Here is a 24,918-nt window from a genome sequence, read left to right on the forward strand (position 1 = left end):
GCTCCCGGGGATGCCGTGGCTCGTGCATTCCCATCCCTGGACCTGGAATCTGACACGGGGTGTCATTACCCGCTCCAAGCTCCCGGCCTGCGGATTTACAGGGGCTAATTGGCATCCTCTGAGCAAAGTGCGACTGCATTTAAAAGGGCCGTGGAGTTACCGTCCACTCACACTTAAGACGAATTCATTTAATAACATGGATTTCCTCCTTGCATCCAGCCAACATCACTCCTAACCAGGGAAGGGGAGTCCTTACGTGAGACGGGGGAAAGGGATGAAGGCCAGGCACTCTGGGCCACCCGCCCTGTCCAGTGTCCCGCGGGCTCTCCCCGCATCTGGCTGACGCCCCGCACACAGGGCCTGGCCTGGTCCTTTCACACCCAGACCTGGGATCGTTCCTTTTCAGAGACCACCGTGGAGTTTCATGCACAAATGTGTCTATTCCTCAAACTCTTACTTGTCTGGTGGGTGGGAAGGCTGTCAGCCTCCCCACGAGATGCCGGCAGAGAGCCCAGGCAGCGGGGGGCCTGCCGAGACCGCCACGGGGAGACCCCAGCCCAGGCGGTCACCAGACTGCCCCCACCGGCTGCCGGAGCATCACCTGTCCCCTGCTCCCGGGCCAGGACACTGGGGTGAGGGTCCTGGGGTGTGTGGAGATCCATGGTGTTTGGGACGAAGGACGAGCTGTCCCGTCAGAGTGTCTGTGGAGGCCCTGCTCCGCGTCCCACAGGCAGCCCCGCCTGCAGTCTCTGGGCTGCCGGCCCCCACGGGCCCACTGACACACAGACAGCACGTGACGTGGGCCCCTCCCTCAGGACGGAGCTGCGCTGTACCCACTGCTCCTCTGACCTGGCTCCCAAACCACGGAGATGAGCCTCAGATGACAGGTGCAGCTGGCTCTGAGGCTACCCTCCCACCCCCGGGTTTGCCCATCGGGGGAAACGCAGGCGAACCCACGAGCCAGGAGGCTGGTGCCTGGGAAGGTGGGCACAGGCCAGTGTAAACTAATAAGGCACGAAGCCACGACCCACTCATAACACCCACCTGCGGCGGGAAATGACGCAGGAGTGTTAACCACACGAGGCACTTCCTGTAGCCACCCACCCATCTCCGTGGAAGGACAGAGTTTATCAAACCACCCCGCACAGCCGGCACCAGGGTGGCAGGGGGGCGGGGGGAGTGCTGTCTGCGGGGCACACCTGCCGTCACCGGCACGTCGCGTCCAGCTCCCCTTCGCGAGGCGGACAGGCCACCCCGGCCCCAGAACGGGGCAGCTGACCGCTCCTGCTGACGGCAGGCCTGTCCCGCACAGACCACCCGGGGCGCCAGGCTGGCAGGCGGCTGCAGCCTGCTGTGTGCACCCACCCGCCTCGCCCCTCCCTCCACCCCGCCCGGGCCTCCAACTCCCCTCCTGGGCCCTCCCTGCACCAGTGGGCACCAGGACGTCCACTGAGTGCCGTGGGGCCCGGCCAGAAGCTGAGGACGCGGACATGGGACGCAGACACGACCCGCAGGGTGGGCCTGGGCATGAGGCGGGGAGATGGACGTGGGTTAGGACATGGGACGTGGATACTCCCCGAGTGTGGAGGACAGGAGGGTGTCACCTGGGGGGCGGTCAGGGGAGCCCCGGAGCAGGGCGGAGCTGAGCCTGAAGGAGGAGTGAGGGGTGGCCCTGGGCCCCCACGAGGCCTCTGAGGAGGGTGAGGGCCGGGCGGAGGTCCAGCCTCTGGCAGCGGCCGCCTCTGCCGGGTCCTAGGGACGCCCCTCCTCCCGACATCCGGGCTCGTCCCTGGGAGGCGCCGAGCTGCTGCTGGGGCCACGCGGGCCCACGGTCTGGGCGCCCTGCAGGGGGTTCTTTATCCCTCCTTCCTACCCCCTTTGCTAACCGCCAGTATCGCCTGGACCTGAGAATAAAGCAAGTTCTTTCTAAAGGTCTGCTCAGGATGGGAATCCTCGTAGCAAAGGCTGAATCACCCCAACAGCCCACTGAGGGCATCGGGTCATGAGCTGCAGAGGGGTGGACGCCCCCCCAAACGGACATCCTCGGGACGCATGGATGCCCACAGGGCAGACGCACCAGCCCTCGGTGAGCCAGGCGGGCACAGGTGCAGGACCAGCCCTGAGGCATGGGCAGCCACCTGCAGGCTCCTGGGAATGAGGACAGGGCAGGGGCTGCTGCAGCAGCAGGCAGCTCTGCTGAGATGAAACCCCAGTTCCCTTGAGGAAAGAGAAGGAGACTGAGGGGGTGGGGCGGAGGAGGCCTCTTTCTTAAAAATGAGCCTGTATTTGTAGAGCAGTTTGGGGATTATGGAAACTGAGCTGCAAGTGCAGAGTTCCCATCCGTCCCCCGAACAGCTTCCCAGCATCTCGTGTTGGTGGGCTCGTACGCGCTAGGGGTCCCGACAAACGCACGACGCCATGTATCCACCGCTGCAGGGGCACGCAGAGCACTTCCACGGCCCCAACCCCCCTGCTCCACCTGTCCATCCCTCCCTCCCCCAGCGCCTGTCAACCAGCCATGCTTCTACTGTCTCCATCCTTTCCTCAGTCGTTGGCCACGTACTGCAGGCGGCCTCCTCCAGTGGGCTGCTTTCCGTCAGGAACACACATTTTAGGTTCCTCCTAAAAGGTTCCTCCCTGAGTTTTTGTATCTTGATAGCTCACTTTGTTTTACTGCTGAATAACATTCCCTTGTCTCTGGACCACAGCTTGTTTATTTGTTCATCTGTGAAGGACATATTCTGGTTACTTCCAGTTTTTGCTAATTACGAATAAAGTTGCTATAAACATTGCTGTAAAGGTTTTTGTGCAGACATTAGTTTTCAACTCATTTGGGTAAATGCCAAGGGATGTGTAAGAGTATGTCTAGCTTTGCAAGAAATTGCCAACCTGTCTTGCAAAGAGGCTGGACGGTTCTGCATCCCACCAGCAGTGAGTGAGAGCTCCTGTTGCCCCACGTCCTTGCTAGCACGGCGTTGTCAAGTTTTCAGATTTCAGCCATTCTCATAGGTGTGTAGTGGTTTTAATTGTTGTTTTAATTTGCATTTCCCTGGTGACATATGATGTTGAATATCTTTTCATCATGTTTATTTGCTATTTGTATATCTTCCTGGGTGAGATGTCTGTTCAAATCTTTAGCTCACTTTTAAATTGGGTTGCTTTCTTATTGTTGAATCTTAAGAGCTCTTTGTATATGTTGGATAACAGTCCTTTACCAGGTGTGCCTTTTGCAAATATTTTCTCCCATCTCTGGCTTGTCTTCTCATTCTCTTAACAGTATCTTTTGCAGAATGTAAGTTTTTCACTTTAGTAAAGTCCAACTTAAAATTCTTTCTTTCATGGATCATGCTTTTGGTGTTGCATCTAAAAAGTCATCACTGAACCCAAGATTCACCTACATTTTCTCCTATGTTATCATCTAGGAGTTTTACAGTTTCACATTTTACATTTAGGTCTATGATCCATTTTAAGTTTTTGTGAAGGTGTAAGGTCTGTGACTAGATTCCTTTTTGTGTGTGTGGATGTCCGGCAGGTTCCAGCACCACTTGTTGAGAAGAGTCTCTTTGCTCTGTTTTGTTTCCTTTGCTCGTGTGTCAAAGATCAATTGACTGTATTTGTGTGGGTTCATTTCTGGGCTCTGTCTTCTGTGCCATTGATCTATCTGACTCTTCTTTCACCAACACCACACCGTCTTGATTGCTGTAACTTTATAGAAAGTCTCGATGTTGGGTACTGTCAGTTCTCCGACTTTGTTCTTCTTCTTCAATATTGTGTTGGCTCTTCTGGGTCTTTTGCCTCCACATAAACTTTAGAAATCAGTTGGTCAGTATCCACAGAATAACTTGCTGGGATTTTGAATGAGCTTGTGTTGAATCTATGGATCAAGTTGGGAAGAACTTGACAATACTGAGGCTTCCTATCCATGAACATGAACTATCTCTCCACTTCTTTGGGTCTTTTTTGATTCCTTCAATCAGATTCTGTAGTCTTCCTCATGTAGATATTATACGTATTTTGTCAGATTTATTCCTAAGCACTTCTTTTTATATGTGTGCTAAGGTAAATGATATTGTGTTTTTAATTTAAAATTCTACCTGTTCAATGCTGGTATCGAGGAAAGCCACTGACGTATGATTATTAACCTCATATCCTGCAACCTTGCTTACTGGTACCAGTTTTTGTTGCTACTGTTGGTGGTGGTGGTTCCTTGGGATTTTCTATGTAAACAGGTCACCTAAGAATTAAGACAGCCCCTTCCCATCAATAAGTCTTTAATTTCCTTTTTTTTTGCCTTATTGTATTAGCCAAGATTTCCAGTATGATGTTGAGGAGAAATGGTGGGAGCGCCATCCCTGCCTTGTTACTGACCTTAGTTTCTCGCCATTGATTGTGGTGTTAGTGGAGAATCTCTGTAGATACCCTCTATTGAGCTGAGGAAGGTCTCCTCTATTCCTAGTTTGCTGAGAGCTTTGTTATAAATGGGTGTTGGGTTTTACCAAATGCTTTTTCTACATCTATTGATAGAATCGTGTGATTTTCGTCCTCAGCCTACTGATGTGACGGATTACATTAATTGATTTTTTGGATGCTGAATCGGGCTTGCATACCTGGGATAAATCTGAATTGGTCACAGTGTATAATTTTCTTATACATTGTTAGTTTTGAGTTGCTAATATTATATTGAAAAATTTGCATTTTCTGTTCATGAGCCTATAGTTTTCCTTTTTTGTAATACCTTTATCTAGTTTTGTTATTAGGGTAAGGCTGGCCTCATAGAATGAATTAGGAAGTTTTCCCTCTGCCTTTATTTTCTGGGCAAGATTGTAGAGAATTGGTATAATTTCTTCCTTAAATGTTTGGTGGAATTCACCAGGGAAACCATCGGGCCTGATGTTTTTAGAAGGTTATTACTTATTGATTGAATCCCTTTTAATAGACAAAGGCCCATGCATACTATCTAGTCCCCCTTGAATGAGTTTTGGTGGATCGTATCTTTCAAAGAAGTGGGCCATCTAAGTTATCAAATCTATAGGCATAGACTTGTTCACAATATACCTTTATCATCCTTTTAATGCCCACAGGATCAGTACTGATGACCCCTTTCTCATTTCTAATACTAGTCATTTGTGTCTTCTTTTTTTCTTGGTTAGCCTGGCTAAAGGTTTACCAAGTTTATTGACCTTTTCAAAGCACTAGCTTTTGGCTTCTTTGCTTTTCTCTCGTGAGTGTCTCTGTTCAATTTCACTGACGTATAGGCTCCAATTTTATTATTTCCTTTCTTCTGCTTATTTTGGACTTCATTGGCTCTTCTTGTTTTCTCAGGTTGCACAGGAAGGCTAGAGGAGGTGCAATCGGCTATCTCCCTGCCCCGTGGGTTAGGCCCTGATCAGACCCCAGTGGGCTGGGCTCAGGGTTTCCCTGCGGGCAGGCCTTTAAGAAAACAGAGCTGTCTGGGCACACTTCACAACAGCTACTCTCCCCTCCCCTGCCAGAAAGGTCTGGGGATTTTTCTCTCATCTTCGGCGTGAGAACCTGGTTAGCTTCCAGGAGGTAAAGCCCGCGACAGCGTAGGCCCTGAGCCTGGGTGCGCGTCCCCTGCCAGCTGCCCAGGCTCGGCCTGTCTTAGTGTCCTGACCGTGCGGTGCTCTCTGCTCAGTGGGCTCTGACTCTCTGGGCCCGTCTGTCTGTCTCCCCGGTTTGGGGGGCAGCAGTTTGCCCTGTGACCTTGCTCCTCTGAGGGACCTAAGAAGAATCGCCCATTTTCAGCTTGTTTGGATTGTCTCTCCTGAGGATTGAGAGACAGCTTCCAAGCTCATCACGTGCTAGACCAGACACTGGAGTCCCTTTCATCCCTTTTCATCTCAAGTTTCTAAGTAGGAACACATTTGTTAAAATTCAGGCTGTTTCTTTTCAAAAGTTGATTCAAACTTCACAAACCTGGATTGCTTTTGCTGTAGTTCAATTCCAGGCAGAAGTGCGAGCCTCGAAGAGCCGGGGCTGTGGAGCGGGGGCCGGCGGCCCACGCCTGCCTGAGACCCCGGCCTCGCCCGCGCTGGGGATCTGTCGGCAGCAACACCTGCCACGCCACGCCCCGGGGTGTCTTCAGACTCGACACAGCCTCCCGCCAGGTTCGCCTGCTCAGGGCACAGCCGCTGCCCGTCTTATAATGGTTCTTGTCACTGGCAGCATGGAGGTTTTGCTAGAGTCAAATAAATGTACATCGAAGGTACAGCTGTAAATAAACTGTGTGCTAGCCAGGTACTTTCGGACGAGTTTGATTTAGTAATAAAATATGTCTGCACATGGTTACTTGGAAGAAGGAAAAGTTCAGCAGACGTGGCACCTGTGGAGCCTGAGGGGCAGGTTTATTAGAAGTGCAAGCCGTTCTGTTTCAGCTTCGTCTGGAGCCGCTGTGTCTGCACAGCCCCTCTGCTCACAGCTCCGCAGCCCGAGGACAGGACACTTGACGTCCAGTGTCTGCTAGGGTCATGGGAAGAGCGGCCCCGGCCCCGGCTCTCGCCAGGTCTGCTGGGCCACTCCAAGCTCCTCGGCAGGAAAGGCAGACGCTGCGTCTCGAGAGCAGAGAAAGCTCAGGCTACAGGGCCGGCGAACATCACCTGCTGGCTGGGACCCTGTTCTCAACGCTGATGGAATCACTGCTTCCCAACCTGGAGAGTGCGAGCCGTCTCCCGAGTGAGTGGTGGTAATGAACCTGAACAAACCGACACAATCAGCCGCTCCCACAGTTACCTCACCGCGGGCGGCATCTCAGATTAATGCGACCTGGCTCAACAGCCCAAGTGGAGCTCAGACGGGTTCACATGTAACATGAAGAGACAACCCTGCGTGGAAGGTAAATGCACACGCATCCCGCAGACTGAGTGGAGCAGGGACGGCAACTCCTCAGATCGGGGGCAGACTCGCACGCCCTCGTGCCATGAGCATCTTAGGTGACTCTTCTCAGTACAGACACACAGCGTTCACCCACTAAACACGGGGCTACATTTTCTAGCTCTGCCACAAACATATGCTCTCGCCCATTTGCTTCTGAAATATGCTACCCTCCAGTTGTGTTTTTCATTTTTTTTACTTTCTCACGTTCGACAGGTACACAGACACAAAACACTTCCCTCTCCTCTTGACTGTATTATAGGAAAGCTAGAGTCACCCGCCAGAGCCGTGAGGGGTGGCAGAGGTGCGGGAACGGGCTGGGACGGCCGCGGGCGGGGCGGGACGGGGAGGGGGAAGCCGCCCAGCACAGGCCGGCCACCTCGGCCTCAGAGAAGCCAGAAAGCAGGTGTCCTCACGATTCCCTGCTTAGTGACTGCGCAAACCCCTCGATCAGACCCAGACCATGCGGTGCTCTCGCAGGAACACTGGGTGGGAGGGACCAGGAGAAGCCAGACCAGCGGGCAGGGGGTCGGGGGTCCACCAAGATGGAGAATCCCAGAAGACAGCAGAGCACACATGGAGTCTTACCTTTAAAGTCAAACTGGGAGATGTTTTTTAAGGATTCGTGAAGAAAGTAAAAGCTTCCTAGTGCCTGTAGAGCAAACAGAGAAATGGAGTGAGGCCAGCACGGGAGCGTTCCTAAAGCAGTCCTGAGCGGTGACTAAGAAGCTCTGTGGTGAGAAAAAGAGTTCAGCTCACTGCAGCCCAATCACAGCCCCCAAACTCAACAGTCAGCCGCAGACACTTCCCGACCCAGGACGCCAGGAGCGCCGGCCCTAGCCAACCCCGAGTAGGCATCTCCCCTGTGGACGCACCCGCCCCGCCCCCTGCCGCCTCCCGTCTGCTGCAGGGTCCAGTGGAGCAGAGGGCGAGGGTCGGGGCAGAGTGGATGGCTCCTGAGTGAGGACACGGCTCCGTTCCGGGCAGCACAGCCTCGCCGTGGCTCCCCCTGCCCCTCAGCGGGCCAGCCGCCCGCTGCCCGGTCCAATCCCTGCTCATCCTTCAGGACTGAGCTGCGACCTCAGAGCCTCCGGAGCCACCGGCCCTGCCCATCCACGATCGACAGCCCGAGCAGCCACGGAGCGCCCGCTGGTGCCAGGAGCTGCTCTGGGCGATGAGTCGGCCCTGCTCGCCCCCCTCAGGAAAAGGCCAAAGTGCAGGGACCGGGCTGCGGTGGGGATGGGGCATCTGGCGCCAAAAGTCACTTGTTTACCTGGGATTCATACTTAACCGGGTGTGTGTGTGCGCGTGTGTAGTTACACATCTTTTTCGTGTGTATCCATGTGTGTGACGGGGACTCAGGCATGTGGTCAGTGCCGACAGGCTCCCCACGGCGCAGGCACAAAGTAAACGGAGTGCACACGCTGCCTGCCAGACTCACCCATCGGGTCTCTGCCCCGAATCCTCTCTGAGAGGATCTGGGCACCTTGGCGCACACACCCGAGGACCAGCCTCCGCTCTCTGTTCTGACCGCGGACAGTCAAGGCCCCTCCAAGAAGAGGGACGTGGGCAGTACTGGACCCTGGAAAGCTGCAGGACCACACCCACGAGCGAACGGATGTCTTCCCGTTTGCTTGGGTAAAGAAAGCACTCAGGAAATGCGTAAGTAAATAACGCAATTGCCAAGATTTGAGCTGTTGCCTCATTGGATGTGATAAAGCTAACGTGATATTAAGAAGTTTACAGTAAATAAATGGAAAATCAATTGCCAAGGCAGGTGCAGAGCTGTAACTCACAGAGTCAGAAAATCCATAATTAGCTCTAATGAATATTTCAAGTCAAAGTTCAACTCAACTTTTTCAACGTCTGACCGACTCCATCGATACAGTTCAGGGTCCATTTGTCACAGGCTGTGAGGACAGGTGGCGGGAAGCAGCCTGGCGACGGGACACCGGCTCGCGGGTCCTCTGACCCCGCACCTGTCAGCAGTGTTCGTCATGTCTCAGAGTATTGACTCCTTGCCTGTTTTGCTAGAAACAATTAAAATACTTTTTACATATTTATAAACCTGACTGTCAAGAGTGCTTATTAATTCTCCATTAGCGAAATGCAGTCCAGCCGCTCCTGTGTCCCCGGAGCAGCAGACACAGGGCGGGCGCCCTGACCTCTGGCAGCAGGATGGCCTCAGGGGCGGCCTCACCCCGCGGCTACGGGGACCCAAGGCCAGAGTTCTCGCGACAGGGCTCTGAAGGGGTGCTGGGTGTGGACCGGATCCGGCCCGTGTGGCTCCTGGTCCCACCTGCCCGGCTCCACTGGATCCTCGAGGGTCTGCAGTGCTGCGAAGCCAGTCCCCTGCCTGGAGCAGGTTGGCTAACGGCTGACGGGACCACAGGCCACACCTGGGCGCTCGTTCGCCTGCGGGAGCTGAGCTCTGAAAGCTGCAGGCCGCTCTGCAGATACACAGAGCCAGGGCACGGGATGGGGCCGTAGGCAGATGTCCCCCACGCTGGACAGGAAGCCACGCATCCGCAGACGTCGGCGAAGTGTGGATTTGCGAAGGGCACCACGGACGGAGCCGCTGCCCACCCGCTGCGGGCCAGGGACTCACCGGCAAAAGCTACTGCTTGGAAACACCCCTCCACCTTCTATTTGCAAACGGATCAGACATTCATTAACCGATCATTTCTGCGCCGATGTTAGCGGCCCAGGTACAGGTTAGCCCTCGGCCCCCACGTCCAGTTGGCTTTCAGACAGTTCCGAACCCTCAAGTCAAATCGACCGAGCAGGAAGGGGCACAGGGGCGAAATGTTCTTCTCCGGATGCAATGAAAGAGGAAACCATACACGTGCTTCTCGCACACGACCCCAAGGCGCTAACAGTGCCCCTGAGGGCACCGTGGGAACAAGAAGGCCGGGTCTCAGCTCCCAGGGCGCCTGCAGAAGGGAGCTTCCCTCCTCCAAGTCCCAGGGAACTCCCACCGCCATCCCCCAGGCAGGGGGCTCCCCGAGAAGCCAGCTGCTGCATTCTAGGACAGGAGAGGGCGAGCCAGGGGGCCACACACAGCCTAGGGCCAGGGAATCTGCCCATCGGGAAGGCCAACTGCCTTTAAATGCAACACAGCTCCTCCCGGAAGGCACTGCATTACACTGTTTCTACGGATAAAGCATTTTCAACATGTCATTTTTTTAAAAAATAAAATAAATGCATCTGAGAAGACGATAAAAACTTCCTAAGACACAGCTGATAGCTAATGCTCAAGCCTGCAGCAACCACAGATCGGGAGCTGCTCTGCGTTAGCATCGATGGGCGTGGATGACTCACGGCTGGAAAGGCCCCTTGGTTTGGAGGTTATGATGAACCCCTGACATGTCACCTGCTCCATCCTGGGGAGCAGACAGCGCCCCGTGGACACAGGGCCCCCAAAGGAGGTACGGCCCTGCGTGTGCACACGCGCTGTGGCGTCAGGGAAGCAGCTGTGCTCAGCTCAGCACTGACATTCCAACAGGATCAGACGCAAACATCTCCACCCTCGGAGAACAAAGTTCAGGACACGAGAGGCTGTGATGGGGACCCAGCCATGGGGAGTGATGGGATGTGGCTGTGATGGGGACCCAGCCCTCATAACATGGGGGACCTGCAAGTTCTGAGCACACAGCCATGGGGAGACGCACAGCTCCACGGCCTCACAGCGAGTTTACATCCAGGGGAAGCCGTGCATAAACACACACACAGAGCTCTCTCTCGGAAGCCGGGGCTCTCAGGACACACGCACGGGAAGGCAGGCGGCGCTGCCAGAAACACCAACAGACCCAGCGACCAAATGCCTAACAAGGTGAAGACACACTCGTGCTCCAGCCCTGCAGTGGAGCGCTGCACAGCAAGGAGAACAAGCAAACCACGCCGAAAACCACACAGGGGCTTCGCGATGTTGAGAGACGGAAGCTCCTGCACCCTCACAGGGCGTGGCGCCCAGGTAACAGACACGATCAAAAGAGTGCGTTTAAACAGAACGAAGGAATAAAGAGATCGGCACAGAAGTCAGCATGGGGGTTATGGGGGAGCAGGGCACGAAGCAACTGCTCTAGAAAGGCCTTAGGTTGTGTGGGGGCTTCCAAGGCGTCCGCTGCGCTGGACACTCCCAACGCAACTGTCCCCCCAGAGGTGGCTGCCATCCTCAGTGTCGGTGACCAAGGTCAAGGGCACCCCTGGAAGGGCTCAGAGCCTTCACCAACTTTATCTGCGCCGTCGCACCCACTCCCTCCTCAGGAACTTGTTTTGATGACTGTAGCTTTGTAGTACAGTCTTAAGCCAGGGAGTCTGAGCCCTCCAGCTCCATTTCTTTTCCTCAACATTGCTTTGGCTAAGGAACTTGTTTTATTTTCCATTCAAAGTTCTATTTGAGAAACGTTTGATGTTGCAACATGTAACATTAGCTTATTTTTAATGCTATAAGATCCAATATACAATAATACTGAAAGTTATTTATCCAGTTTTGGTGTTGGGCATGAAGACTGCTTCCAAAGTTTTCACTATTAGAACCAATACTAAAACGAACATTGCACAGTGTCCTTGAGCACATGGGAGAGATACACACCCGCGTGCATTAAATGTGCATGTACGTGTACGTGACATGCGGCTGGGGGTTCTGGGTCACGGTGGATGGGCATCTTCCACACAGGTTTCTACACGGCGCCCAGCAGTGCCTGCTGCCCCACACCCTCGCCAGGACCTGGTGCCGGCACACCTGGATCTCTGCCAGCCGACTGGGGTGAAATTACACATCACTGTCATCTTATTTGCATTTTCCTTAGACTCGTGCAGCTGAGCACCTCTTTTTAAGAGGAGTGGAAACTTGGGTTTCTCCTGTGAACACCTTATTCTTATCCTTTGCTTATTTTCTATTTCCCTTGTCTACTACTGGTATTACAGAGAATTCCCCCACTCCTTGTGGCTTACCTAGTCAGTTTTTTATGGTATCTTCCATGAAATGAAAGCCTTTATTTTTAAGGTAGTCAAAGTAGCCGACACAGTCCTTTATGGTTTCGCTTTTATGTCTTGTTTGGAAACAGTTCCCTAGTCTGATCCCACAATGAGTCTCAATATTCCATGTAGAACGTGTAAGGTTGTTTCTTTCCCATTTAGGTTTTTACAATAACAGGGACTTACTCGTGGGTGTGGCGCCGGGTGAGATCTAGCGTTACTTCATTCCACATGGAATTCCACACTGTCCGGGTTCCCCTTTACGTATGTGGCGACTCATTTACCACATCTCCATCCGTTTGGGGATCTGTTCTCTGGGCTCTCGGTTCTGCTCCATTGGTCTGTTTCTAACAGCACTTTTTCCTAGTTTAGCTTTATAGTAAGTCTTGATATTTAGTAGCATAAATAAATGCCCCGTTTTGCTTTTCTTCACAATTGCTTCTGTGATTTGGGGCCCTTTATACTTGCATATAAAACTCCAGAACAACGGCCAGATTACACCCGAAACATCCTGCTGGAGTTAGGATCACACACACAGATCGACTCGGGGACAGCTGACGTCTTGGTGATACTACTCAGTCTTCCTGCCCATAAACATGACATATCTTTAACCACATTGAGGTCTGGCTTCTGGATGGTAAAGCAGCCAGTTGCTTTAAGAGACTTTAAAATGTTAAGCCAGTCTTGCGTTCTTGGCATCGGCCTGGCTTGATCACGATGCCCATGTTCACACCTCGCTGGATTCTGTCTGCTGTGCCGTGTCCAGGGTGTTGCCTGTTCCCAACCTGGTCTCTGTCCTCACCACCCGGTGAAATCGCTAAGCCAGGTCTTCGTGCCGGCCCAGCTGCAAACCCACAGCAGACCTTCTGGGACCCTGAGCTTCCCAGCAACATGGGACCTGTCCTCCTGTCACCGACCCGTCCTCCTGCACGGGCCTTCCTTTTGGGTGTCAGGACACCACTCTCGGCCTCCCCGGGGTCTCTTCCCCAGCTCCACGTGGCAGCAGCCATCAGCTCACCCTGCAGCGCCTGCCCCGGAGGCCAGCCTCAGGTGCAGGGCACTCAGTCCCCACGCGACTTCCCGCAAGAGTCCAGCCTCTCCGATTCAGACATTACGGCGCCGGTCCCCCTGCTGCTCCCACTGAAAACCTCGTTCTCTCTGGACACCTCCCGCTGCTTCTCCACCACCACGTCCGCCCCAAACGTCCACTCCCCGCATGAACTCCGCGGTTACAGAAACGTGTCTCTAACCTCCCCTACCCCACACCAGGTGGGACCCTCGTTTCCTCCACTGCTTCCCCGCCTCTCCCCCACCTGCTGCCAGGGCCACCAGGAGTCTGGCCCTGTGCTCCTCTGCTCTCCAGTCACCCTTCCTCACGACAAGCCCGCCCAGCTCACAAAGCTCTGGCCACACTGGCCCTCCCAGGCCTGGAGATGGCCAAGTTCTGCCGTCATCAAGGCATTACCTGCTGTGCCAGCTTCTTCTCACGAGAGCCTGAGGCCACAGGTTTCCATGGGAATAGAGCCCTGAGGCCGCAGGTTTCCATGGAAATGCTGCCTCCTCTGAGCAGCCCTCCCGGACTGCAGCCCCACAGAGCCCTGTCTTTCTGCAGTGCTGCCCACTCTGGCTGTGTGCTTATTGCCTTCTTTACCGGGAGTGGAGGGAGCTCCTTGAGGGTGGTCCGGTCACCTCTGAGTCCCCCGCACAAGGCCCGGCACGTGGCACGAATCCACCGGTCAGGCGAGAGAGTCGCAGAGGCGCAGGACACCCCGATGAGAGACAGGTCCACGGCTCTGGAGCCAACGTGCAGAGTTCAAAGGACAACTTAATGCAGCCTCCAGCGCCTCCATGAAGCTGAGCCTGACTGCAAAGAATAAGGCACTTTCACCAATAAGGGGAACAACCGCTTCACAGGAGTGAAGCCCCAAGACTCCGGGCTTAAAACAATTTAATAGATGGAGTAATAAATCAAAGCAAAGTTACGATAACATTCATTAGATTATAAACAAGGATAAATGAAACAAGGCTCCTGCTTCCATCAATGCAGAGCTTCATTGATCTTCGCCGTATAATAAACTCTCGGACGGGCAGCCTAACTGGACAAGGCGGCACGACTGGACGCGTCAGCCCACGTCACCAGCAGGCGGCCGCGGGGACGCTGCGTTGAGGTGTTGCTGCTTCTCCGAGCAGCTCTGCGACCTCAAACAGGAGCTGACTGACTCTCCACGTCAGCCTGTGGGCTAAACGCGGAAGGACGCCCCCGGACCCCCGCTGACCCTGCAGCCCCAGTCCAGGCAGCCCGCCTGCGCCAGGGACGTGCGTAATGTCATTTGGTCTCCCGCCGACTGCGGCATCTGAAGTTAATCAAATCGGTTGTCCACTGTATTCATCCACTTACGAAGTTAATGATATTCCGTTGCTGAATTAAAAAGCATTTTACAAAGCGTGCACCAGAGCGGCTGGCATGCTGTGCCCCCGGGCGCTGGGCCCCGTCACAGCCTGGCTGTGCTGTCCCCCGTTGGGCTGCCCAGTACCCAGTGCCAGCACTGCTGTCCTGACGGGGGGCAAACCGCGGCGACGGCCACTCAGCGTCCCCTGGCCCGCAACAAACCCTACCAGGGTGACATGCTGCTAACCTTTCCCAGTCGCCGCGTGAAGAGGGCTGGCGTGTCACCAGACGGCCTCGCGGGCGGGCTGCGGGGAGGGCGCATCGCCATGGCCCCGCGCTGCAAGGACGCTGGTCCCACCCCAACCTGCGCACGGCGACCTTGGGCCCAGGACAGCCCTCCCAGAGAACCCACGCACCCCACAAACCGTCCGCACCATATCGAGCCGCACTCAGGCAGCGCGAAGTCTGGCCTGAGAGCCCGAGGGCGGCGCGGGGCGTGGGGCGGTGACGGGGGCCTCGGAGGGACGGTCAGCTTCTGAGCGGGGGGCGCCATCCCCAGGACATCCTGACAGAACAGGTGGAGCCGGGGCGCTGCCCAGACAGCTGGAGGTGGGCTCTGCCATCGCCTGGGACGGGGAGGGTTCGGGAGGGAAGGCGTCCAGCTCTAGACAAGCTGGGGCTGAAGTGGCCCTAAGACACCTCAGGGGGACATCAGGCCCGGAGTCCAGGACAGACGTTTGGGCCCAGATGTCAATGGGGTGCTTGGTGTGTGGAGAGCCCCCCAGGACGGACAAGAGCCAGTGCAAAGGGCAGGGGACAGGGGGCCATCAGCAGGGACACGGCGGGTCAGCGGGGACATGGGAAGGTCAGCGGGGACACGGAGAGGTCAGTAAGCACACTGGGGGGTCAGCAGGGACAGAGGGAAGTCATGAGAACAGGGGGTCAGTGGGGACCAGGAATGGTCAGCGGGGGCCAGGCACAGTCAGGGAAGAGGACAGGACAAGGGCAGGAGGTGTCCTGGGGGTGGTCTTGAGGGGGCATGGCCACGGGGCCTGACCCGCCGGCACACTGAGTGCCCGGGGCTGGGCACCGAGCCCGGATCCCACGGCTCGGGGCAGTGGTGATGTGGAAGAAATTGTGGCAGGATCCCACAGCCGAGGATCCCAGGCAGCTGCTGCTCCCCGAGGGCAGGGACTCGTGGGGGCCCCGGACCCACCCAGCACCTGGGAGACGCTCTCAGATGCCCCTGTCCACGACCCGACATCCTCCTCCCCCCACGGAATCACTCGCTTTTGTTCAAGGCAGTACCTTGGACCTTCCTTTTCAAAAGGGAAATGCTACTGACTTGGCCTGATTAACAAGTTCCAGGAGCTGACGCCTGACAGCAGGTGGGAAACAGAATTCACGCTGTGGGCCCATCAGCCTCCAAGGCAAGGTGAGAAATGCCGCAGACCCCGAGCCCCTCAGCAAGTACCCGCAAAGCATCTTTAACTGCACATCACCTAAGTTTTTCGTCCCCAAATGAGATTCCTTTCCGGTATGAACGTTCTTTTCAATAATAATACCTTTGCAAATGGAAAGTTTTGATAACGAGCAAAGAAAAATACCAGACTTAAAATAACAACAGTTCTAATTATGAAATTTGTTGTCATACTTCCACGTCTAAACGATTTTACCAAGTAAATCAATCAACTTTATGCCAATTAAACTATATAGAGCGTTTGCATCCTAATTATTAAAACAGCTCTGACTCTCAGCTTTTGTCTTCGAAAAATCATTAGCTTTTCAATTACAGTCTCATTCCTCCAAATGTTCTGGAGAAACAGGCTATGAGCATCATGGACGTAGGATTAAGTAAAGTAAAATGCATTTAAGAGCAGCCAACACGGACGCACGCCGTTTACAAACTACCTTCTGCCATCAGAAAAGCCTGGGAATATAAAATGCTACTGAAAAGGTTTAATTGATTTTTAAACTTCAATTATATTGGGAAACTGCCACCTACTTCTGTTTCAAATAATTTAACCCAGTCCTGAGCCCACAGAAATGCTAAAACAGCAGCATCTGCAAAGGGCATGGCTCGCAGGGACCCCAGCCGCTCAAGCCTCACAGCCCTTTCTCAATGTGGCAGAGCCCTGCGGACACTGATTCCACTGACACCACCGCCTGCTCGTGCCGGTGCTGGTGGGTTTCAACCCCGCGTCTACACTGCAGGCGATCCTCCCCCCACGTCCGCCCCGCACGTGCCCACCGCTCTCGGTCCTCCGGCCTCTACTTTCCTCCTGGGGTCCTTTTCCTTCTGCAAGAAGGATGTCCTTGAGGATTTATCGCCCCTTGGGTGGGTCTGCTGGTGACAAATCCTTTTTTGGTTTCATTTGAATAAAAACGTCGATTTCACCTTCCATCCTGAAGGTGTCCTGTGGACCTGGGATCCTACGCCAGCAGCTTCCTTCTGGGACGCGGCCTCGGCTGGGAAGGAGGCCGTCGGCGTCACGGCTGCCCCATGGGAGGGACCCCGTCTCTGCCCCTTTGTCCAGGGCTCTGTTCACTTTCACTACCATCTGTTGTCTGGACACAGATTTTGTTTTTTTATCCTGTTTGGGGCCCATTGGGATTGCAGAGTTTGTGTGTTTGTCTCTTATATGCTAGAAACTGTCACTTATTCTCTGTTCAAACACGACTACTGATGCCCTCAGCGTTCCCCTCAGCTCAAGTTCCACGTCTGTCAGATCACACACCTCCCACCCCACCCTTCGTCTTTCCACGATTCCTTTCACCATTTTCTGCTGGCCCACCTGCTGCAGTTCATTCATCTTGTCTTCAGCTCTGCAGTTTCTAGCCTTGTGATCTGGGCAAACACACCAGGAAAGCCTCATTTGTAGGGGTGCCCGGTCCAGTCTGCCTACAGAGGTCTGTGAGAGACCACGGACACAGTGTCCTCAAAGGAGCACCAGCGGCGCGGCCTCCTGTCCTTCCCTGGAGTCAGGGCCCCGCCAGCTGCAAACACCGGCCCCCAGGCTTCGGCGCCCGCACTCACCTGCCCGGCCCAACGCTGACCGGCCGCCGCTGCCGTGGCTCCAGCCCACTTTCCTCCCCTCGCCCTCTTCGGGGGTGAGCAGCACAGGGGTCCAGAGCGCGGCCCTGCAGCAGCGCCCCGTGCTCACGTCCTGCACCTGCCCTTCCTGACTTGGGGACCCCAGTCCCGTTACTGGGACCCCAGCGGTGGCGTGGGAGGTGCGCCCCGTGTTTGCTTTGCAGGGCCGCTGTGACCCGCAGCGGGCGGCGCTGGATCGGGACGCAGCCGCTCAGAGTTGACCACCAGGCCGGGCGCATGGTGAGAACCTTCCACCACGCGCAGCCCCCGCCGCGGCCCGGGGAATACAATGGCACAGCAGGGAGGGGTGGTCAGCCGGGAGAGGCTCCCACTGTCTCTGCGTCGCCCCCTCGGTGAGCCTGCTGCCCCCCCGCCCCGCGCTGCACCAGATAAAGGCAGGAAGGCGGTGGCTCCCATGCGCCCCACATTTCACATCACGCGGGCAGCATGATGCCCATAACGTGAAAGGAAGGCCCCTCCTCCCTTGCCTCTCTCTGAGGCCAGGTCACAACAGCCGCCCCCTGCGGCCTCGACAGGAATGGGACCTACTGACCCTACTGACGAGGTCACGGAGAAGCAGCGCGACAACCACTCCTCGCCTGCACTCCCCCCGGAACCGCAGAGCTCCCTTCCCTTAGAAAGTAAGAGAAATCAGTGTTTCCTCAGGATAGAGAATCTAGGGGAGGAGAAGGTCGGGAGAGCTTTTCTCCATAAAAGAGGGAAACACTGGCCTGTGCGCTGATGGGGACAATCGGGCCCAGTAGGAAAAACCGATGGCGGGGGGACTCCTGACGGCACGTCCTAGGAGGCCGGTGGGGACACCGAGTCCCCCCAGCCGTGAGCCCAACGTCCCTGCACGGTCGGGATGGGGTGGACAAGGCCCAGGTGCACCCTGTCCTCAGTGGCCGGGGCCTCACACGTCCTGCCTGCCCACTGGTCACAGAGTCACTGGCAAACGATTGAGGGGAGGGTCTGACACGCGGGTGGATGCCGGCGGGAAGGGGACGGGGCTTGAAGTGGTGAGGGGGACACAGGGGGCCCGGGGCCGGGCCCGGGCAGAAGGCGGATCCGGAGGCCTGGGGGCGGCGCCAGGCTTTGGTGGGAGAGGGGATTCTCGGGAGGAGGTCTGTGGGCCTGGGCTTGGCCAGGGGTGGCCGCAGAGACTGCAGGGGGGTGGGGGCCGCTTGGGCAGGGACGCAGGACGCCCCTCGAGTGCTGGGGGCCGTGAGGGCACGGAGGGCAGGCCCTCCCGTGTGCACGCGCGACACTACGTGCACTGGGAGCCACTGAGCCACGTGCAGCCTCACCCCCCGACTCCGACGAGGAGAGCTGGGGCCACCTCGGGAGACACACGTAACGAGATCAGGGAGAGCCGTGATGGAGCACAGCTGCCCTGGGGCTCACAGCAAAGACCCCAGCGCTGCAAGCCTGTCATCCCCATGCCCGGACAGTCTCAATGAGCCTCTAGTGGCACCTCGTCCCGTGCCAGAGAGGAGAGCCCTCCTGGAGTCCGTCCTGCCGGCTGCCTCGCGACCCGCCCTTGACCAGCTGACGGGCGTGTCAATGCCACTCCAAGGGGGCTTGGCGAGCGCACGGAGGACTGGCTGTCACCCTCCCGCGGCTGTCAAGGAAAAGGGCCCGACAGAGCACGGCCACCTGTCCCAGGAGTGTCCTTGGGAATCGTCCTGCCTAGTTTATGAACCCGGGTCACTGAGGCCCCACCCTCCTCTGTAAGGATGTGCTGGCAGGTCTAAAAGCAGAGGGTTACGGTAACACGCGTGTGCGTTCCCTCTCTTTACCGTCTTTCTGCGCCTCGGGCGGGGCTGCAGGGGCCGCGCCTGTGACCCTCTGGACTGCCCACCGGGTCCAGTCGCTAGTGTTTCTGGCCTTTCTGTGCCCAAGTCCCCAGCTATAAAATGGGGGGATCACGGTCGCGCTTTCGGGACAATCCTGGCAAAGCGGAGGTGCCCAATAAAAGCGAGTAGCGCTGTGATGCGTCGGAGCGAGGCCGCTTCTGCAGAAGCCACAGAGCCCAACCAACCAGAAAGAGCTACTGCTGCGGCTGACGGTCGGTGAGCTAGTCAAGACCAGTAGAAAGGAAGACAAGCCTGTAAGTCGCGCTGAAGAGAAACGATAAAGCCCTTCCAACACTCCCAAGTGCAAATCCACGCTTCTCCTGAGCGAGGGAGCGGCGTTTCTTCACCTCCCCGATCAGGCTCTAATTCAATCTCTAGGCCGCTGTTTAAAATAAAGCCATCACGGATCCAGATTTTCATTCTTCCCTGCTGAGCTATAAAATCAATCACGTTAAGTTTTTATTACGTAACCTCCACAGAGTGAAACGGTTTGAGGTTAAGATATTTGATGTGCTCTGGCGCGAGCCGGGAGGAGTCTGTCAACGTGCTTCCTTCTGAAAAGGGGATGTTCCGCTTCATTTCCATGCTCTCTCCACCAGCAGCACCTGTACAGTCGGGGGTCGCTCTGACTATAAGAAAACTTAAAGGCGAACCGGAAGGAGGCAAAGGGCCAAGACTTCCTTGGTGAAAATGCAAGACTCTCAAGTCATGTCGTCTGAAAAGGGACCAAGGTGCCGCTTAAACCGGCCCCGCCACTCCCGCTGTTGCCACGCGGCCCAGATCCCCAGCGCATCTGAAAGACGGAGGCGTCTGTTGGGTGTGACCGAGACACAAGGAAACATAACAGACACTTACAAAAGTTACACCTGAAAAATCTCCACTCCAACTTCTGGTCGATGTCTCAGCCAAAAGGTCACAGCTCGGAATTTGCTGGATAAATAAACGCTGGCGAGGCAGATGGATCACCGGAGAATTGATGCATGGCAGCGAATGAATAACCTGCAAATGCCGCCCAAACCCCATTATTTCCACTTTTCCAGGAGCCCGAGATTCATGTCCCCGCATGCTGCCAGTTCATTACCGAGAAGCATCATCCCTCTTCGGCTCCCGCCGGGCGGCGCGCAGCCCCTGGAGGGCCCTTTAATGTTTAATTCCCCATCATCCGCTCCACCGAACAGCTTAATCTCTGCTTGTATGATCAATACTAGATCAGTGTAAATTAAAATGACAATTTTAAAGTAATTAAGCCTGTTAATGCTCGATTCAAATGTCATTATTTGCACAAGGGATTGAGGAGAAATTACAGCGTGTCCAGGGTGACAGGAAGATGTCTGAGCTGCCTGGATGGGCCCCGTGGAGCCACCGGGGGCTTCAGCAAAGCGGATTAACTCTGCCGCGCCCTGCCAGGCTACCTCTCCAATTTCTAAAGAGGATAACACAATTTGATAAATTTAATTCCAGCTACAAACTCAATTATTGTGATAATAGATGAAAACTGGGAGGAGAGGCTGTACAAGGCCCACATTTTAAAAACTACACTTGACTCCGGAATGAGATACAACAGTTGTGATTTGATTTGATTTGTTCTCTCTCGTTTGAAAACCCTTTAAATAATTTCGATGGTTGGAACAAGCGTGCACATTGATTAAATAGCGTAGCTCTGACCCAAACGGGGCCGCAGCCCCACCGGTTCAGGTCACAGTGTAACATCTGCTGCCGCTCGTAGCAGCCATCTTTAGCCAGGCACAATCACATCTTGCATTACTGGCTCTCGTAAACTGATATATAAACCTCAGCCTTGCCCATTCCCGGCTGGTCTGGCCCCAGCCCGGAAAGATGCGTCCGGCCATTTTTTTCCTGAATGGCGGGTGGGAGTGGAGGATTAATAAAAAAAAATTAAACAAACAAAAAATCACCTGTGCTCGCCCAGTACCTGGAGCAATGGGCCCAGAGTACAAGTCAGACCCTCTGACTGATTCTCCTGCACAGGTATTTCTCCACCTGAGCCACTTACCGGGGGGGCGGGGGGGGGCACACACAGTGGACGGTGTCCACAGCACTGGAAGGGCTGCTCCAAGGGGACACCTGCCGTCCCTGGGCCTCATCCTTCAAATCACCAATAAAAGCTGACAACCAAACATTAATATCAAGATGAAGAGAGACGTGTAGCTGTTTCTGTCTGAAAGACGTGGAAGTGCCCTGCAGCCCATCTCTCAGGGCCTCCTGGGACCATCGCGGACACTGGGCCACCCCGGAAGGCGGCTGGGAGCAGGAGAGCCGCAGCAGAGGGCCAGGGCCTCCCCGATGCAGGGCAGCTGAGCGGGCTTTGTAGACTTCCGTCGCCTGAATGTCCCTCCACTTTTTGCAGAGGAGGGAGGCTGTGGTCAGCACTTCCCCACCACGGCCTTGCCTGCTGCCCGTCTGGCGATGCGACCACAACTGGGACGCGGTGGGCACCGTCCCGCCAGCAGGACACGGCGGAAAATCCACGCAATCGTGGCAGCATGTCTGCACGTGGTTCTCCTCTTTGGCTTCTAACTGCAAACATCCCAACTACAGATTATCAGGTTCGAAGGTGAGGAAGTAGACGGGAAGGAATTTTTAATGATGCATTAAAATTAGCCGTGACGTGGAGGAGAGCTGGGCACGTGATCATTCGATTTTAAGGCGAACGCGGGGAGGGGCCATCAGCGTGCTGACATTCCTCCCTTTCAACCCGGAACACAATCATACAACGAGGAAAACCCCAAATCTCAGCCCACTTTTCCTTGTAATAGTTAAAAAGCAGGACTTCTGGAAGGCAAGAGACACAAAATCAAGGGAAAACCATGGGACACGCTGATTTTCAGGACAGGTATTCCTATGAGTCTCAGAGGTGGTGTCCGGGGCTCTCGGGACACAAGGCACCCGGGAGGGCGGCTCTAGGTGGAAGGTGATGGGCTCGACACTGTGGGCCTTTTCTGAAAACACCAGGAATTCTGCAGGGAACACAGGACGCACATACAGTTTCCGAGCTCCGTCCGCTTTTCGTTTCCTCCTGTCCGATGGGCCTGGAGTAGGAACAGCTCAGCTGGTGGGACTCACCCTGGGGGGGGCGCAGCCCAGAGACGCTGGCGCCCAGCCACCACCTCAGAAAGGTCTGGGCAGGGAGGGGCGGCCTGTTGACGGTTCAGCACCTGGCTGCACAGGGGGGTGTGGAGCCCCTGCCAACAAGTCCCCCGCCGATGGGGGCCCTGATCCAGCACCAGCCCTGAGAGCCACGCCGCACCACCACAGACGGCAGCCGCAGACGGCCCCCTGGCGGGAACCCTGCACCGGGCTTGCCCGACGCCACTTCCTCTCTTTCAAGGGACAGGGCTGGGACCAACAGGAAGCAGCACAGTCTGGATGGGCGAGTCTAACAGACATAAATCCAGAAAGGATGTGGCTGACACGCGGAGCCCAATGGCCACGTCCCCCACTGAGTTACAACCCACGGGCACCACGAGGCTCGGACGCGGAGGAGGACCTCCGCCAGCTGGCTGCGCGTGGCGGGCACCAGGCTGTGCTGTTCGCACACGTGGGCCTGGGGGTGAAGGCACAGGACAACCGGGGACCAGCCAGCAAAGCCCTGCACTGGCCACCCTCACGGTCCAGCGTGAGGACTGACGCCCGGACGGCGGACGCAGCTCCGTGCACGCAGCTGGCACGAGTCGGGCACTGGCCCACGGCAGGCTGTCCTTCCCCGGAGACCCTGCACCTCGCTCTCCTTGACGGGCTGCGGCCGGTCTACAAGGCAGAGCCCGGCCAGCCCACACCACCCCGAGCTCCACCTGGACCCCGGCCCGTCACAGGAACTCAGGCGTCGCCCTCACGGAAGGCTGGCCGATGCCCACCTCCCCGGGAGCTCCGGGGAGGCCTCAGGAAGCCCCTCCTCACCAGGCCTTCACGGGACCCTGTGCCCGCCCTCCTCTGGGAACGGGCTGTGGAACCCAATGGGCCACACTCCTGGGGCGCAGCTCCCGGGGTCTGCCGTCCAGCTGCAGGCATCAGAGGAGGGGTCTGCTCGGACGGCTCCTGGGGGTCCCCTGGGAGCGTGAGGCTGGAGCCCCGGCGCAGTGGCGCAGTGGCGCAGGGTCCCAGGAGAAGGACGGGGGGGCCTGGTAATCTGGGTGAGCTCAGGGCTGGGGGGCGGGGGCGCGTCACTCAGGCTGAATGAACGGACAACAGGTAAACCGTGAGTCGACGGGACCACTCTTTACGTTCACTGCTTCACTGATTTCCTGTCAAAAAATGCTAACAAGCCTGAAAGTCCTTAAGAGCTTTACAATTTTTCAGTTGTTCACCAGGACATTCCAGGAGCTGCATTTGTTTCCAGGCGGCGGGTGACACGCGCTCCATCACACCTGTCTGCCCCTGACCGATCGTCACCCGGGCCCTGCCGCTGCCACCCAGAGCCCGGCCCGATTCCCACCCAGAGAGCCGGCCGAGGGTGAGGGAAGGGCCCTGCGAGCGGCCCGCCGTGGTGGGACGGAAGCAGAGACAAACAACCGCCTGGATCAGGAAAACTGCCCAAGCGGGGCTTTGGGCAAAGGAACAGGGGCCCCTTCACCAAGGAATCACATCGATACGGCCGTGACCCTGCGCACACAGTGAGCGCTATGTAGGTGGGGGACAGCCTGGGGACACCGGGGCCGGCAAGCACGGGCAGCTGTGTGAGCAGCCTGTGGTGGGCGGGGGAGCCGCGGCCGCGATGGGGACCACTCACTCCTACACCGCACGGCTGCGCGCGGGCCACTTCCTGCACCCCCCGCCCCAGGAGCTTCTTCCTTGCCCCTCCCCACACCCAGCCTGCAGACCCCACGCCCGTCTCACAGGCCCCATCACAGGAATGTAAATCACGTGCAAATGGACTGGCCAACTACACACCAAAAGACAGCGCCCGCCAGCCCAAAGTCAGGAAAAAGTGTGCACCAAAGTCAACACTAATTATTTCACTGAGTTGGAACAATGCTACATTCAAAATCAATAAAGCCTTATTTTACCTAAGGAATGAATTTTATACTGATAATATCTGCATAGGGCACATGTGACACTGACAATTATTCACACTCTGCTGTTACTTCCTGCGGAACGTTAAGTCTCCTCAATCATAAGACGTACAGAACAATTTGTGTGGCTTTCACCTGGAGTCAGCTTGTCATGGAAATACCCTTTCTCAGTTAAATCATTTAAAGTTTGACTGCTATTCAGCCATTAACCACATGACTAGATATTTTTTACAGTGCTATTGATGGAGATAGAAAACTGTATAGACTTAAAGTTTGCAATTAGATGAGGCGTGACATGTCTACACACCTGTGAAACCAACACCACAATCAAGGTAACAAGCACGTCCATCATCCGGGGGGCTTCCCTGTGTCCCCTGGTCCCCGGATCCCTCCAGTCCCCGTCTGAGGAAACCACTAACTACTTTCTGTCATTGTAGATCAGTTTTCGTTTTCAAGATTATACAAATGGAGTCACACAGAATGTGTTTCGTCTGGCGTCTTTCACGTGGCATAACCTCTACATCCATCCGTACCATCTCCTGTATCAACAGTTCTTCACCTTCCACTGCCGAGTGGTACTGTAGCTGGTCTATCCACTGACCTGCTGCTGATGTTTGGGTCGTCCACAGTTTGGGGGTAAAGTTCCCATAAACACTTACGTACAGTCCTTGTGTGGAC

The 24,918-nt window shown here is 55.8% G+C and overlaps 1 protein-coding gene across 4 annotated transcripts in view; it reads right to left on the bottom strand.

The window, feature by feature from the left end:
- Window positions 1-24,918, bottom strand: part of INPP5A (inositol polyphosphate-5-phosphatase A) — a 179,405-nt gene that overhangs the window by 54,525 nt on the left and 99,962 nt on the right. For all 4 annotated transcript variants that reach the window (XM_067708973.1, XM_067708974.1, XM_067708972.1 and 1 more), the window contains one exon: window positions 7,480-7,543. In XM_067708973.1, coding sequence (XP_067565074.1) covers window positions 7,480-7,543 — 64 coding nt within the window. The remainder of the gene's footprint in view (window positions 1-7,479; window positions 7,544-24,918) is intronic.

Source organism: Pseudorca crassidens, chromosome 16 (assembly GCF_039906515.1).
Source record: "Pseudorca crassidens isolate mPseCra1 chromosome 16, mPseCra1.hap1, whole genome shotgun sequence".
In the NCBI taxonomy this organism is placed as follows: domain Eukaryota; kingdom Metazoa; phylum Chordata; class Mammalia; order Artiodactyla; family Delphinidae; genus Pseudorca; species Pseudorca crassidens.